The sequence below is a fragment of the Arvicola amphibius genome, chromosome 2 (assembly GCF_903992535.2).
Source record: "Arvicola amphibius chromosome 2, mArvAmp1.2, whole genome shotgun sequence".
Taxonomy (NCBI): domain Eukaryota; kingdom Metazoa; phylum Chordata; class Mammalia; order Rodentia; family Cricetidae; genus Arvicola; species Arvicola amphibius.
Window position 1 is genome coordinate 22,529,423 of NC_052048.2, and position 13,656 is coordinate 22,543,078.

At 45.6% G+C, this 13,656-nt stretch overlaps 1 protein-coding gene across 1 annotated transcript in view; it reads left to right on the forward strand.

Annotated features, from left to right (window-relative positions):
• Window positions 1–378: 378 nt before the first annotated feature.
• The window catches only part of Galnt8 (polypeptide N-acetylgalactosaminyltransferase 8), a 35,972-nt gene continuing 22,694 nt past the window's right edge, over window positions 379–13,656 (forward strand). The window contains exons 1-3 of the mRNA XM_038319262.1: window positions 379–565; window positions 4,551–4,812; window positions 10,344–10,510. Coding sequence (XP_038175190.1) covers window positions 379–565; window positions 4,551–4,812; window positions 10,344–10,510 — 616 coding nt within the window. The remainder of the gene's footprint in view (window positions 566–4,550; window positions 4,813–10,343; window positions 10,511–13,656) is intronic.

Sequence of the window (13,656 nt, forward strand, 5' to 3'; positions counted from 1 at the left end):
CTCACTACCTAATCCTTACACTCAATAGGCAGAGCCCCAAAATCCAATGGAAGAAGAGCTTCCCCCTAGGCAGTCTGAGGTAGCTACAGGAGCTACTGGGCAAGCCCCTGACTTCTGAGGTGATGCCAAATGTGTCCAGGTGATCTTGCAGTTGTTGGGTGGCTGCCCTGGTCAATTGCCCATGCCTGACACTATTTAGAGACAAGCCAGGCCTGTTGTGACAGCGTTTCCAGTCAGAGAACATGAGGCTTAGCAGGTAGGGTGTCACTTGTGAGGCTACCTCCCAGTTGGGACAGCCTGCCTGGTGGGCTCTGCTCCTGGGTTTGCCTGGTTAGCCTCAGGCTCTGCCAGAAGGGAGCAAGGCTCCCTCAGCTCATGATGAGGTTCTGGAGGAGGAGCTGCTCCAAGGCGCTCTGTGTTGTGCTCATTCTGGTAACAGCCAACATTCTGCTGGTGTTTTACACCAAGGGGACCATACACCGTTTGATTGTGGACAGCCTCCACAAGGAGGGGGCTGCGGAGGTCCAGAGACCCTTGTACCTGGAGAAGGATGTGCACCACTCAAGTAAGTTCCACCCCCATAGGGAGGGGAAATCTTAGGGTGTGCAGGCTGAAGGAGCTTTAGGAACGCTAAGAAGAAAGGGCATGGAGGGGAAAAAAAAATCAAGGGAGAGGCCAAGTCTTCAGTCTAACAATCACACCGTTGGAACAAGAGACTCCACAGAAAAGGGAATTTCCCCAGGAAGCTCATGCTGGGAGATGGAAAGGGTGCCAACCAGAGTGGGGACTTGGGGAAGATTTCTCGCAGTTTTAACAAGTTGTTACATCACCGTTGCCTGATGAGACTAGAGCCCAGGCAGGAACCGGTTAGTGGTGGGTGAGAACAATGTCTTGACCAATCGACAGCTTAGATGTGCATGTCTTTGGGCCTCTACTTAAACTTTATCTGACTTCAGGACCCAGAAAATGGATTGAGGGTGGGGGTTGGGGGAGGTTTCCCTAGATCGTTTTGCTTTGCTTCCCAACTTAGCTAAATTGAGTAAGTTTCCCTTTTCTTCTTTCTCCTTCTAATCGGCTCATTGAGGATCTGACTTGGGGCACAGGTTGTGATCCTAAAATCATAAAATAGTGGAAATGTTGAGCGAGGAACCATCTAAGGCAAAATTCTTACTTCATTGTGCAGAATTTTCATTGTGAGTGTGTAGTGGATTTGTTAGACAGGGATTCAATATGGACATATCACATGAGACTCTGAGCACGTAACGACAATGACAGGGTGAGGAGACAGGACGGTGGCCCTCAAAAGGCTGTGACTTCATATAGAAAGTAACATGAACCTCCACCCCCAGCCCACCCATTTTGTTGAGTCAATATCTTCCTTTATAGTACACGGTGGCTTGGGATTCTCTGTGTAGCCCTGTCTGTCCTGGAACTTGCCATCTTCCTGCCTCAGCCTCCTGAGTTCTGGGATTACAGTGTGCACCACAACTCCCGGCTCATATATGTTCAAGTTTAGCTTCTTTATTTAAAGTTCTGGGTAAGGTTTCACCATTGGGGGTGGTTTGTGATTCCCATTCCTACAAAAGCCTCGCTTCTCTCAACTGCTAGTGTTTCGGCTTCCCATGTCTCAGAGTCAAGTGCTTGATCCTTTAAAGGAGCATTGACTGTGTAAACCCGGGTTGGGGTAAAGTCCTGGGGTGTACCAGTGTGAAGCCAGAGCTAAGCAGAGTGTCAATATTATTATTTGACTTGTAGCTTGCCCCGCTTCCTGCCTTAGCGTTCTGAGTGCTGGGATTAAAACTACGTGCTGTTGTAGGGCGGTGGTGGCGCATGCCTTTAATCCCAGCACTTGGGAGGCAGAGGCAGGAGGATCTCTGAGTTCGAGGCCAGCCTGGTCTACAAGAGCTAGTTCCAGGACAGGCTCTAGAAACTACAGGGAAACCCTGTCTCGAAAAACAAAAAAAAAGTACGTGCTGTCATGTCCAGTAAAAGTGTTTTTTAAAATGGCAGAAACATGACAACCCAGCAAGGCGCCATATACTTGTGGCCAAGAGTTCAGAGTCATGACAAATGGCACAGCAGAGGTCAGCCAGGGCTATAGGAGGTTCTTCCTACAAATAAACAAGCAAATAAATAAAACGATACATGGGCACTTATCACTGTTCAGGGTGAAGGAGAGGGGTGGCACATGCGTGTTCTCAAAGACACACAAATAAATTAACCAAATACAAAGGTTCAGAAATGGATTTTGAGGCCAGGGGGGGAAAAAGGACCGTGGTGTGAGCATGTGCTTGGTACGGAACACTAGGAATAACAGTGGAGTTTGATTGGAACACTCTGCACTGCTGTGTGAGCGCGTGCTTGGTGTGAAACACTGGGAATAATAGTGGAATTTAATTGGAACACGGCGCCAAGCTCTCACTTCTTTTCCACCCGAGCACGACATTTACGCACAGTCTCCATCGAATGACCGAGCGCGACATTTCCGCACAGTCTCCATTGAATGACCAAGCACTATTTTCTTCCCAACTTTCCTTTTCTCATCCCCCATTTTGTCTCGATCACCTCTCTTAATCTTTTCTCCTTCTCCTTGGGCCAATCTTATGTCACCCCCTGCACACATTTTCCTCTCAATTGTAGCCTTTCCTGCTTCCGTCTTGAAGGGCTGTGAATGCCTCAGGGAGCAAACACACATCTGCTCAACAAGCCACAGGCTGTGTACGGGTGAGCTTGTGTCTCGGGGGAGTCATGCAGTGGAGCGGTCCCTTGCCAGCCTAGGAAGCGTGGGCTGTAATCAGAAGAACTAACTAACTCTACCTCTGTCTAACACGCAAGAAGATTCTGGTTGCAGTAAAAGCAGTCCTGTCAGTCTGGTTGGAATTCAAAGTAGGGTGGGCGAGGGGGCAGTGGTCCTGTGGTGGGTGGGAAGCCTTCATCACCATTGTGGGGTCTAATGCCTGAAGTGCGCTCTCTCTCTCTCTCTCTCTCTCTCTCTCTCTCTCTCTCTCTCTCTCTCTCTCTCTCTCCTCTCTTGATTCAGTTTGAGAGCCTTCAAAGTGCCCATGTTAAAACTCTCCACTTCGAAACATAAATCTCATGGCGTTGTCAAGGGGAAGTTAATAGGGATAGAAGGAAGCCGTGAAGTCTGCAGGCCACTTTCTGAATGCATTGTTGCTACTATAGGTCCACTGAACCCATTAGGCCTCCTCGGCATGGGCAGTCCTCTACTTGTATCTGTCACCATCTGGTCATAATTTTGGGGTAAACTTGTGATTCTCAAACAAATGTGGCTATTAACTCTATCAGGAGCAGCTATGGAAAACAAACCAAGCTAAACCAGTTGAACAGGGATCAGTGTCTAGGGAAGGCCCGGGATCCTGCATTTTCCATGAGCACTTGAAGACAGTCTTATAGTCAAAGAAACTGAAAATGTAGGCCCGGTTTGTCCCTAGCTTCAACGTTTCTGGTATATCAACCACATGAGATGTGAAGGGCCAGGTGGTCCATGTGACACTTTAAAATAGTGGGGTATCTGTGAAACAAAAGAAGATTCTCGTGCCTCCTGGCTCCACTCTCTCCTGACTCTGATATTCTGATTTTATAGATTTGGGGGATATCTATATTAAAACACACACACACACACACCCACAAAACAAAAAACACACAACTGACATTTCTTACATGACTCTTAGGTCTCATTCTGAAAAACAAAACACAAAATAAAAAAACCCACAATGGACATTTCTTACATGACTCTTAGGTCTCATTCTGAAAAACACTATCTTACTGAATCATTTCTGAGATCAACGTTAGTTCTGGAGGAGCCCTGGGGTGAGGAGTGGGTAGATTTTGATGGTGTTGAGCCTTGCACAGCTCTGACAAGGACTCTTTACCAATGGTCTTCTCTAGGATGAGAGCTTGTAAAGTCTTACATTTGAAGAATATGCCAATTAGCTTTTTATAGTGCAACAGATTTCTGAGCCGATCCACTTATAAAAAGAAAAAATTTATATGTGTGCAACACTTTGGAAGTTAGCTCACAGCTAATTGGCAATACTGGCTGGCCCGGTTGTTTTGAGCTTGCGATTAAACAGTAGACGTGGTGCTTGGCGAGAAGGCAGAAGTCAGAAGCAAAGACAACACTGGCCAGGTCTCCAGTGTCCCCTTTGAAGGCCAGCCCCCATACACTTGGAAGACTACTTATTTTGGTTTTCGAGACAGGGTTTCTTTGTGTGATAGTCCTGGGTGTCCTGGAACTCGCTTTGTAGACCGGGCTGGCCTTAAAATTCACTGAGATCTGCTTGCCTCTGCCTCCCAAGTGATGGATTTAAAGGTGTCAGTCACCACTGCTCAACTGATTGGAAGACTCTTTAACGAAACCTGTTTCTTAAAGTCTCCACCCAGACCCCAAGACTCTTGCAGGAACAGTTGAGGTAGGAACTGTCACAGAGAGAAAATGTTGCAGAGGAAGTCAGCTTGGATAGCAGTTTCCAGCTTTCTAAGCGTTGGCTGAATTGTTTTCACACCACCCCCATCCTCTTTATCGGCAGGAAAAGGTCTGAAACTGATTATGAAGCAGCAAGGTCACGTGGGATGGGGAGCTGCTGAATTCCACCCTGATTGGAAGGCACTGAAAGTCAGGTTGGCGCCCAAGAAGTTCTCCCTGCCCTCGATCTTCCAGCAATGGGGGAAGGGACTCTCGGAGGCTCAACAAAAAGAGGCCCGGTACTTGTTCCTGGAGTTCGGCTACAACGCGTTCCTCAGCAACCAGCTGCCTTATAACCGAAGCATCCCTGACACTCGCCACTCCAGGTGCACTGGTCCAGGGGTGGCTTGGCAGGACCTCAGTGCAGTTTGGTGATGAACCCTGGGAACCACGCAAGTGAAGGGATAGGAAGATGGGTGAGGGGGGCAGAGGAATGTGGGAAAGAGGATGAACACACTTTTTCATTTTACTTTTCTTTTTTGGTTTTGTTTTGTTGTTTTGAGAAAAGTTCTTATCACATAACCCCGACTGACCTCAAACGAGAACTCTTGCCTCTGCTTTCCTGAGTGTTGAGATTTTAGTTGTGTCCTCCCATCATGCCTAGCTGGGTTCTTGTTTTGAATTTAGTGATGGCATGTCAGAGAAGGTAATGGACAAACTCAAATGCTCTACCTACCCGAGAGAGGGAGCGGTACACAGGAAGGGATCCCACATAGTGGGGCTATTCCTCTCCCAGTGAGGATCCTAGACTGGAGCAAGGACTTGAATGAGTCCCACCTCACTCAGCAGCGAGGCTCTTTGCTCTGCTTGGATCCTGTTCCTCACTGAATCTCAAATGGAGATTGTTTTCCTGGGTGCAGCAGCCCCCTCCATTGTTCTAGCTCTTTCTGCCCTCCCCTCACACACACTTTCATTTTACACACACACACACACACACACACACACACACACACACACCCCAAAACAAAACATCAACAACAGACTTGTACAAAGACCATTCAAGCTTTTGCTTGTTTGTTTTTGCTTTGTTGTTGTTGTTTGTTTGTTTGCTTTGTTTCTCGAGGCTGGGTTTCTCTGTGTTACAGTTCTAGCTGTCCTGGAACCAGCTCTTGTAGACCAGACTGGCCTTGAACTCACAGAGATCCACCTGCCTCTGCTTCCCGAGTGCTGGGATTAAAGGCCTGCACCAACACCAACCGGAGCTTTTTGAGACATGGTCTTATGTAGCCCAGGCTGGCTTCAGATTCTGTGTGGCTGAGGACAACTTTAAACCTTTGATCTTCTTTGAACTTTGATCCTCTCCTCTGTGGGCTGAAATTACAGGTATATACCATTATTCCTGGTACAGCTTTGTTGACAGATAAAAATGAATGGTTTCTATTATAATTAATAAATGGATGGAACTAGGTCTCATTATATAGTTGAGGTTGATCACCGCTTTTGGAGATTCCCTTACCACTAGCACGCTAGTATTACAGGTATGAGCCTCTGTGTCCTACAATGGTTCTTAGTATGTTCAGAGCTGTGCACAAGCCACACAGTCTTAAAACATTTTGATCATCTGATAAAGAAACCCTGTACTTTTCTTCCTGGTCCATTTAACCATTTACAAGCTTCCTCATCCCTATGAATTTACCTACTCTAGACTTTTTTTTTTAAGGATAGAATCATGTAGATGGGTTTGTGTCTGTGTGTATATTTGTGTGTGTATCTTTTTTTTTCATTTTTATAGTGTGTCTGAAGACTGTTCATGTAGTAGTTAACACCAATATTTCCTCTTTATATTAATATGTGACATTTTGCTCTAAGCCATTAGCTGATGACTGTTCCGTTGTTTCCAGGTCTGGGCTACTGTCAATAATATTGTTGTGGTTTTTTTTTTTTAATGAAGTTGAGTTGGGGTTTGATACAGACATGCTAATATACAACCATGAAAGTAAAGGAAGAGAGGTGCTCAGGAGGAAGTGAGACATGCCCAGAGCATGGGTGTGGGAATCTCAAAGAAAGGCTGTTTCATGCAAGTTTGTATGAGAACAAACCAATGTCTTTTAGTGGATGCTTGTAGTAATGGATGCTTATTGCTGGGTCACATGTAATTCCATAGTTAACCTTTTGAGAGCCTACCTGACTATTTCCTAAAAGGTTTGCATAATTAGTTTATATTCTCTCCAGCAGTGCTGAGCAATTTTCGTGTTGCTCGTGTTTTTTTTTTTTTGTTTTTGTTTTTGTTTTGTTTTTGAGGGGAGATCAAGAATTCAAGGAGTTTGAGGTCTGGGTTACAAAGTTCTCTGCCTCCCAAGTGCTGGAATCACAGGGATGTAATGCCCTACCTGTCAGAAGCCAGGTCTGGTGTTGTGGTTGAACCCTGGGTCTTGTGAATGTAAGCAATCATGCCACCTCTGAAGTGCAACCCCAGCTCCAAGAATCTTGGTTTGTCTGCATATTCTCCAGCACGTGTTACTGTTACTCTTTCTCTCTTTCTCTCTCTCTGTGTGTGTGTGTTTGTGCGTGTGTGTACATGTGATCAGTTAGCTTATTGGTTGTAAGATGGTATCTCAACTGTGCTGTATTTATTTAAAAACTTGAGACTTAATGATGAACATCTTTTCTGTGCTTATTATCTATTTGCATGTCTTTTTTTTTCTTTCAGAAGTATCTATTTGGACACATTCTTTTTATTATTGAATTACAACTTCCTTCCTTCCCTTCCTTTCCTCTTCCTGAGCTCATTTCTAGGACTGAAAAGTGGGAGAAAGCCAGCAGTGCCAGTAGCGCCCCCCCCCCCCCAGCCCTGCTTCCTGATCTAGGATGTGTGGGAGTCCCAGCCACTTGTCCCTGCTGTTGTGCCTTCCCTGCCAGGACGGACAGTACCCTCTTGAACCCTCCTCCCTTAAGTTGCCTCTTTCTTTGTCACATTAGTGAGGAAGTTCTTAATACATTCGGAGACTCCACAAATGTGGCTATTTAAAGAGGAATTGACAGCCACTTCCGTTTTCCTTTTAGTTAACTGTGGATTGAGGTTTCCTTCCCGAGTGACAGAATGCTGAAACATCTTTCCCCTCTAACAAACCCACCAAGCAACATTCTCAGAAATCGTCTCAAGGATACACAGCAAATGGAGAATCATCCCGGCAAGAACATTTTCTAAGTCTCAACAAGTCTCAGTGGGAGTCCATGGCATCTGAGCCACTGTTTGCTCCCTCTACCCCACCCCCATTTCTGGAGAATGCTATTCTATGCCAAGTTCTCTACTCTGGGTAGGAATGGTTGAGGGGGCTCTCGTCACGGCATTTCCCATACGGCTGTGGCTTCATCCGCGGGAAGGGTGCGCCGACTAAAAACACGTCACACTTTCCTATCCCCATCATGAGATGCGCGTCCTCTGTCTGTGGAGGCGGCTGAAGCAGCGACTCCCCCTCTCCTCAGCTCCACCTCATCCTCTATCTACTGACATCCTCCACCTCACACCCACTCTGAGGGTAGAGTCTCAACCCCACCGCACCAGACTAAGAATGCTGGGTTCCAGTTGTCCCTTCCCCAGCTCGCTTACACAGAGGAAGTTCTATTCTGGACCGCTAAGGTCGGGAAGCCCAGGGGCTGCTGCCTGCCGCCTTCCTGCCCTTTGTGTCTGCCTGCAGACCAGCCCGTCACTCTGGCTCAGGGCAGGAAGCTGCAGTCTGCACCCCCAGCCCCCAAGGACTGATGCAGAAGCTCTGTCCAGGATGGAATTTGGGGTGAAAACCTTCCATGCTCTTTTTAAGGAGCTGACTTTATTTGGAATAGTTTTTAGGTCAGGGCCTCTCTATGTAGCCCTGACTGTCTTCGAACTCTCAAAGATCCACCTGTCTTTGCTTTCTTAGTACTGATTAAAGGTATATACTACCATGCCTGGCTAACCCTGCATTCTTGGTGGAGAATATTTAAGAGGAAGTTCATAGCTCATGTTATAGGGAGGGTGGAACATTCAGAAATCTAACAGAAACTGGGAAGACACAGCCAAGAAGAGCCCCCTATGATCACACTGCCTGGGTGGACTAAACATACCCGTGTCTTAGCACTGGGCTGGACCCCCAGGAACAATCAGATGAGCATGAGGGAGAAGCTGATCACCATTCCTCAGCCTGCACACAAATCCATCAAAGGGCAGCTGAATCCTGCTGTCACTCAGGCCCCCCAACTTCTGAACAGTGTAAACACTAAGCCATACTGATTCAGGTCAACTTCTAGGGTGCCAGACTTAAAAAGAAAAATCATATACCGTATTTTCTTCAGACTGTACTTTTAAAATCTTTACACTCACCCCTTCAACCTCCACATTCCGAAGTCATGTACCCCTTAACGATAGGCTGAGTTCGGGGGAATGTAATATTAGGTCATTTTTGTCACAGTACAAACATTATAGCCTGTGTTTCCACAAACTGAGACAGGTGAGACATCATTGGGCAACATAACGTTATAGGAGCCATGTTTGTATGTGTGGTCTGTCATAGACCGAATCACTGTCATGTGGTGTATTATCTTATATGAGAGAAATGAAAGCATGCTGGTAAAGAAGCTTGTTCAAGGGCTGGAGAGCTGGGTCAGCAGTCAAAAGCACTTGCTGCTCTTGCAAAGGACCCAGGTTTTGGTCTCCGCACCTACACTGAGGCTCACAACCATCTGTAACTCCACTTCCAGAGGATCTGATGCCCTCTTCTGGCCTCCACAGGCACTGCATGCACATGGTGCACATACATGTATGTAAGCACACACCTATATACATAAAAATAAATAATTAAAAAAGAAGATTGTTTAAGAATCTTCCTCCAATTATTGTTCATAATTGCCCCAAAGCAAAAATACCCTAAATATCTTTAATACCCATCTACTGGCAAATGGATAAGATCTAGCAGATAGTGCTAGAACTCTTCAGTGCAATGTTATTTGACCACCAAAGGAAAGCTATTGGTACATGCTGCAACACTGATGAAAATGGTATGCTCAGTAGAATACATAACGTATTTTTACTTACATGAAAGCCCCAGGGCAGGTAAGTCTATAAAAATGGAAATTCAATCAGTGTATGCCTATGGCTGAGGGGACACTGGACAGATAGATGGGTTGGGGAGAAATAGCAAATAACTGGCAATGCTTTAGGCTTTCTTTATACATGAGAAAGCCTTCTAAAACTAGAGGCTGGAGAGACGGTGTGTTGACTGAAACTGCTTGCTTCTCAAACATAGGGATCTGAGTTCCGAGCCCCAGTGCTTCTGTCGCCCAGTGCTGGCAGCGGGTGGATGCAGGTCGGGTTTCCATGGCCGCCTGGCTTAGCCGGATTGGAAAGATTCATGATCAGTGACAATTCCTGTATCAGCGAAATAAGGTTGAAAGCAATCGGGGAAGACATTTGACATTGACCTCTGACCTCCACGTACACCCCCCCCCCAATTAATGCTAATCACCATTCCACTCTGTGACTGACAAAGTTAGGGGATCACATGCTTTTAAATAAGAGAATTCTATTACTGTACACTATTTCTCAATAGTCATGTTTTTAAAATGAGGGCTTGATCAATAGAGAAACACACGCATAGTGGCACCTAGGACTAAACTCTAAGCATCTTCTATGCATCTTGTCTGTCGATGAATGAAAAGGAGATGGGTTGCTTCTGGGTAAGCAAAAGAATTTTGGACAAATAGATTTAAAAAAAAAAAGCATTTTGTTTCTTAGACAAAGACCTGAGATTTTCCTTCGCCCACTGAGTTTGAGGTTTAGTGAGTTTATTAATAGGATACCATATGCACTGAGGAGGAAGCCTGGACCACAATGTTTAAATAATTGAAGAACAATGTGTCACAAAAGAATGATGTCTTACAGGTGTCTTCAGAAGACATACCCTGCCCAGCTCCCATCCCTCAGCGTCATCCTCATATTCATGGATGAAGCTCTGTCCGTCATCCAGAGGGCTATCATCAGCATCATCAACCGGACCCCTCCTCAGCTGCTGAAGGAGGTCATCCTGGTGGATGACTTTAGCTCCCATGGTGAGCATCCTGAGGGAAGGCTTAGCGAGCACGATTGTCATTGGAAATAGGTTGTCACTTGGGAGTTTGGGACATGGTGAGTGTCTCCCAGAGGGGAAAGTAAAGGCTAATTTAGTGAGGGCCTATTTGTGCTGAAAACATTTACATTTCATGACTCCAGGAGTACAGTTCATCATCTCGAATGCACAAGTAAGACACAAAGACACAAGAAAAGCACAGGGGGTCCCAACTGTGTGGCAGGCCATTGTGGATTTGGGGTCAGGTACAGAACCACGTGACTCCAAAATCACGTGGTTTGCCCTGAGCATGCTCTATGAAGGAGACCTAAGGGTTAAGGTGCGTGAGATGCCAAGAAGGGATTCAGAACCTCTTTTTGTAAGACAAGGACAAAATTTCTCAGGTAAGGAAGCTTGGAGGAGAGAAAGTTTAGGGACCTGGGATTACTCACAGTGGCAGCAAGTCTTGTCCCCTGGCCACCCAGCCCCAGGTCTAGCCTACCTACATAGGCCACATGGAGAAAGAGGCAGATTGTAGACTTTATCGATTGTGGGTTTTTTTTTTTTTTTGAGACATGGCTTCATGTAACCCAGGCTGGTCTAAAGCTCACTATCCAGTCAAGGGGTGATCTTGGTCACCCTGTTTTCACTCTCCAAGTGCTGGGATGACAGACATGTGCCACAGCTTCCAATTCATGCAACACTGGGGATGAAATCTATGGTTACATGCATGCTAGGCAACTGTGAGGGTGTAGCTTAGGTTGCCTTCCTGCTCCATTCTCTCCAGGTTTGTTACTGGGGTGCACCACCATGGTGGGCCTGGGTCTTTGCCTTCTAAGTCCATAACCCTGGCTCCCTCCTTTAAAAGATACATATCCTTGAGAATTGTAACATCTCCGTGTTGCGCTTTCTTTGCATACCAAATGTGTGTTGATTATCATAACCATCTTAAGAAGGATAGCTAACATGTTTCTTTTTCTTAATTCTACCAATTTTGTGCATTAAATAAAAATAAGCTGGCATTAAAAGATAGAATCAGAGGTTTGGGCTAACGATAAGGAAGGGTTTTCAAAGTGTGCGGACTTAGGAAGTGTAGACTTTTGTTCCTTCACTGGGAGTCTTTAGGGACGAGAGAGAAGAGAAGAGTTATTGAGTCTGAAGGTCCCTGCAAGGAGAGGAAGAGAGGAGGCCGGTCTGAAAATTTCGGCCCCTGAGAAAACACTTCTTCGTTTGCACACATCTCCATTCTACCCATGTAATTAAGTCAGTGAGAAAGGAGAAGGTAAAACTGATTGAGCAGAATTCACTAGAAATCATGAACGAGAACCAGTTCCATTCGTTTCTGGTCATGGGGATGGGTACCAGCTTGTAGCCCGATTCTGCTGGTAAGAAAGGGAGATTTAGACATGCACCCTGGGCAGCTGAAGGCCCAGGATCCACTTGGCGCTGTCTGTAGTGACCTTAGACAAGACATCTCACTCCTCTGGGACTCAGTTTCTTCATGGAACTGATGCAAGGGTTGAGATGGGAAACCTCAAAAGATCCACCCACTTCCCACAAACACGACAGTTCTATAATCCGTGCTCTGGCAGCACTGAGAGTGTGAACGAGATCACTGATGAGGGCGATTTGTGAGGAAAAGTCAGATAAAGCTTCCTAGTTTCCTAACTGCCACCACCATGGGACGCGTTGTTCTCTCTTAAGCCTGGAATCAAATTACGTTTTTGTTAACTGATCCTATTAATTGCTATTGAGGGAGTGTGGACATGCGCACGCCACTGTGTACATATGGAGGGAATGTTATACAATGGGGCTAGGACCAACAAGATGGCTCAGTGGACAAAGCTGCTTGCTTTCAAACTGGTTGAGTTAATTCCCCAGGAACTACATGGTAGAAAGAATGAACTGGCTCCCATGGGCTGTTCCCTGTTTTCACATGTGTGCTTGTGGTATGTGTGCAACCCCACCACAAACAAAGAAATAAACAAAGAAAAAAGAAAGAGAGAGAGAGAGAGAGAGAGAGAGAGAGAGAGAGAGAGAGAGAGAGAGAAAACAAAAGAAAAAACTAAAACCAGGCAAATTTTAGCACCATAGCCATGTAAGTGTTGATTTTAGGAACTGGATACCCCAGGTTTCAAAAGTATGTCCATTTTTTTGAAAGAGGAACCAACAAGAATTCTATCCCTTGGATGTAAAGAGAGAGGAGATGGTGGTGGTGGTGGGGAGATTAATAAAATCAAACAGCTGTGCACATGGTTCTTGAGCCAATGTGTGGTTAGAGACAGCACAGCTGTGCCACTAGATAGATGTGTGGTTACAGATAGCACAGCTGTGCCACTAGATGGATGTGTGGTTAGAAACAGCACAGCTGTGCCACTGTGTGGTTAAAGACAACACAGCTGTGCCCCTAGATGGATGTATGATTTGGAAAGTTTCTTACTCTTCCCATGCCTCAGTTTCCCTTTTTCTTTCTTGTGGGAATACTCTAGTGCTATCATTTATAGGTTTCTATAAATGATTAAGTGAACGAATACTATCAGTGATACCTGTAATACTAGCCCTTGGGAGGCTAAGGCAGGAGGATTACCTTGAGCTCGAGGCTAGTCTTAATTACAGAGTAAGACTGTCTCAAAAACCAACCAAGCCAAAAAACATATGTCATCAGTGGATAACTGGGTCAATTGGTTAGCAGTTTTGCATACTACTTAGTGATTTGTACGAATGCTGAAGCTGCTTTCAAATATGCAAAGAAGGCAACTGGTAGCCTGAGTTAAGAAAGGCAGAGACAGGCTTTACAAAAAGAGAGGGAAGGGGGGAAGGGAAAAACCCTTGTAAACAGTCTGGGAAGAGTGAGTCTTGCTTGCATAATATTGAGAGTAAACTTTTCATCTAGATACTGGCATAGAAGATCAGTCTGAGCATTTGTACTCATTGTGATGTAATCAGAGCAGCCAGAGATATCTAAAACAAAGCAAAGCTGCTTATTCGGGTTCTCTAGGAAGTCTTGCTGTTAAGCTGTGGTGGTTCCCCAGGCTGTCTCTGCAAACTCATCCACTAATGTTACAACCTTAAGTACCAAGCCAGGCCTGTGCTGTTTCTTTGCCTAAGAGTTTCTCGGGATGTTAGATGCACTCTTGACCAGTGGTTTAC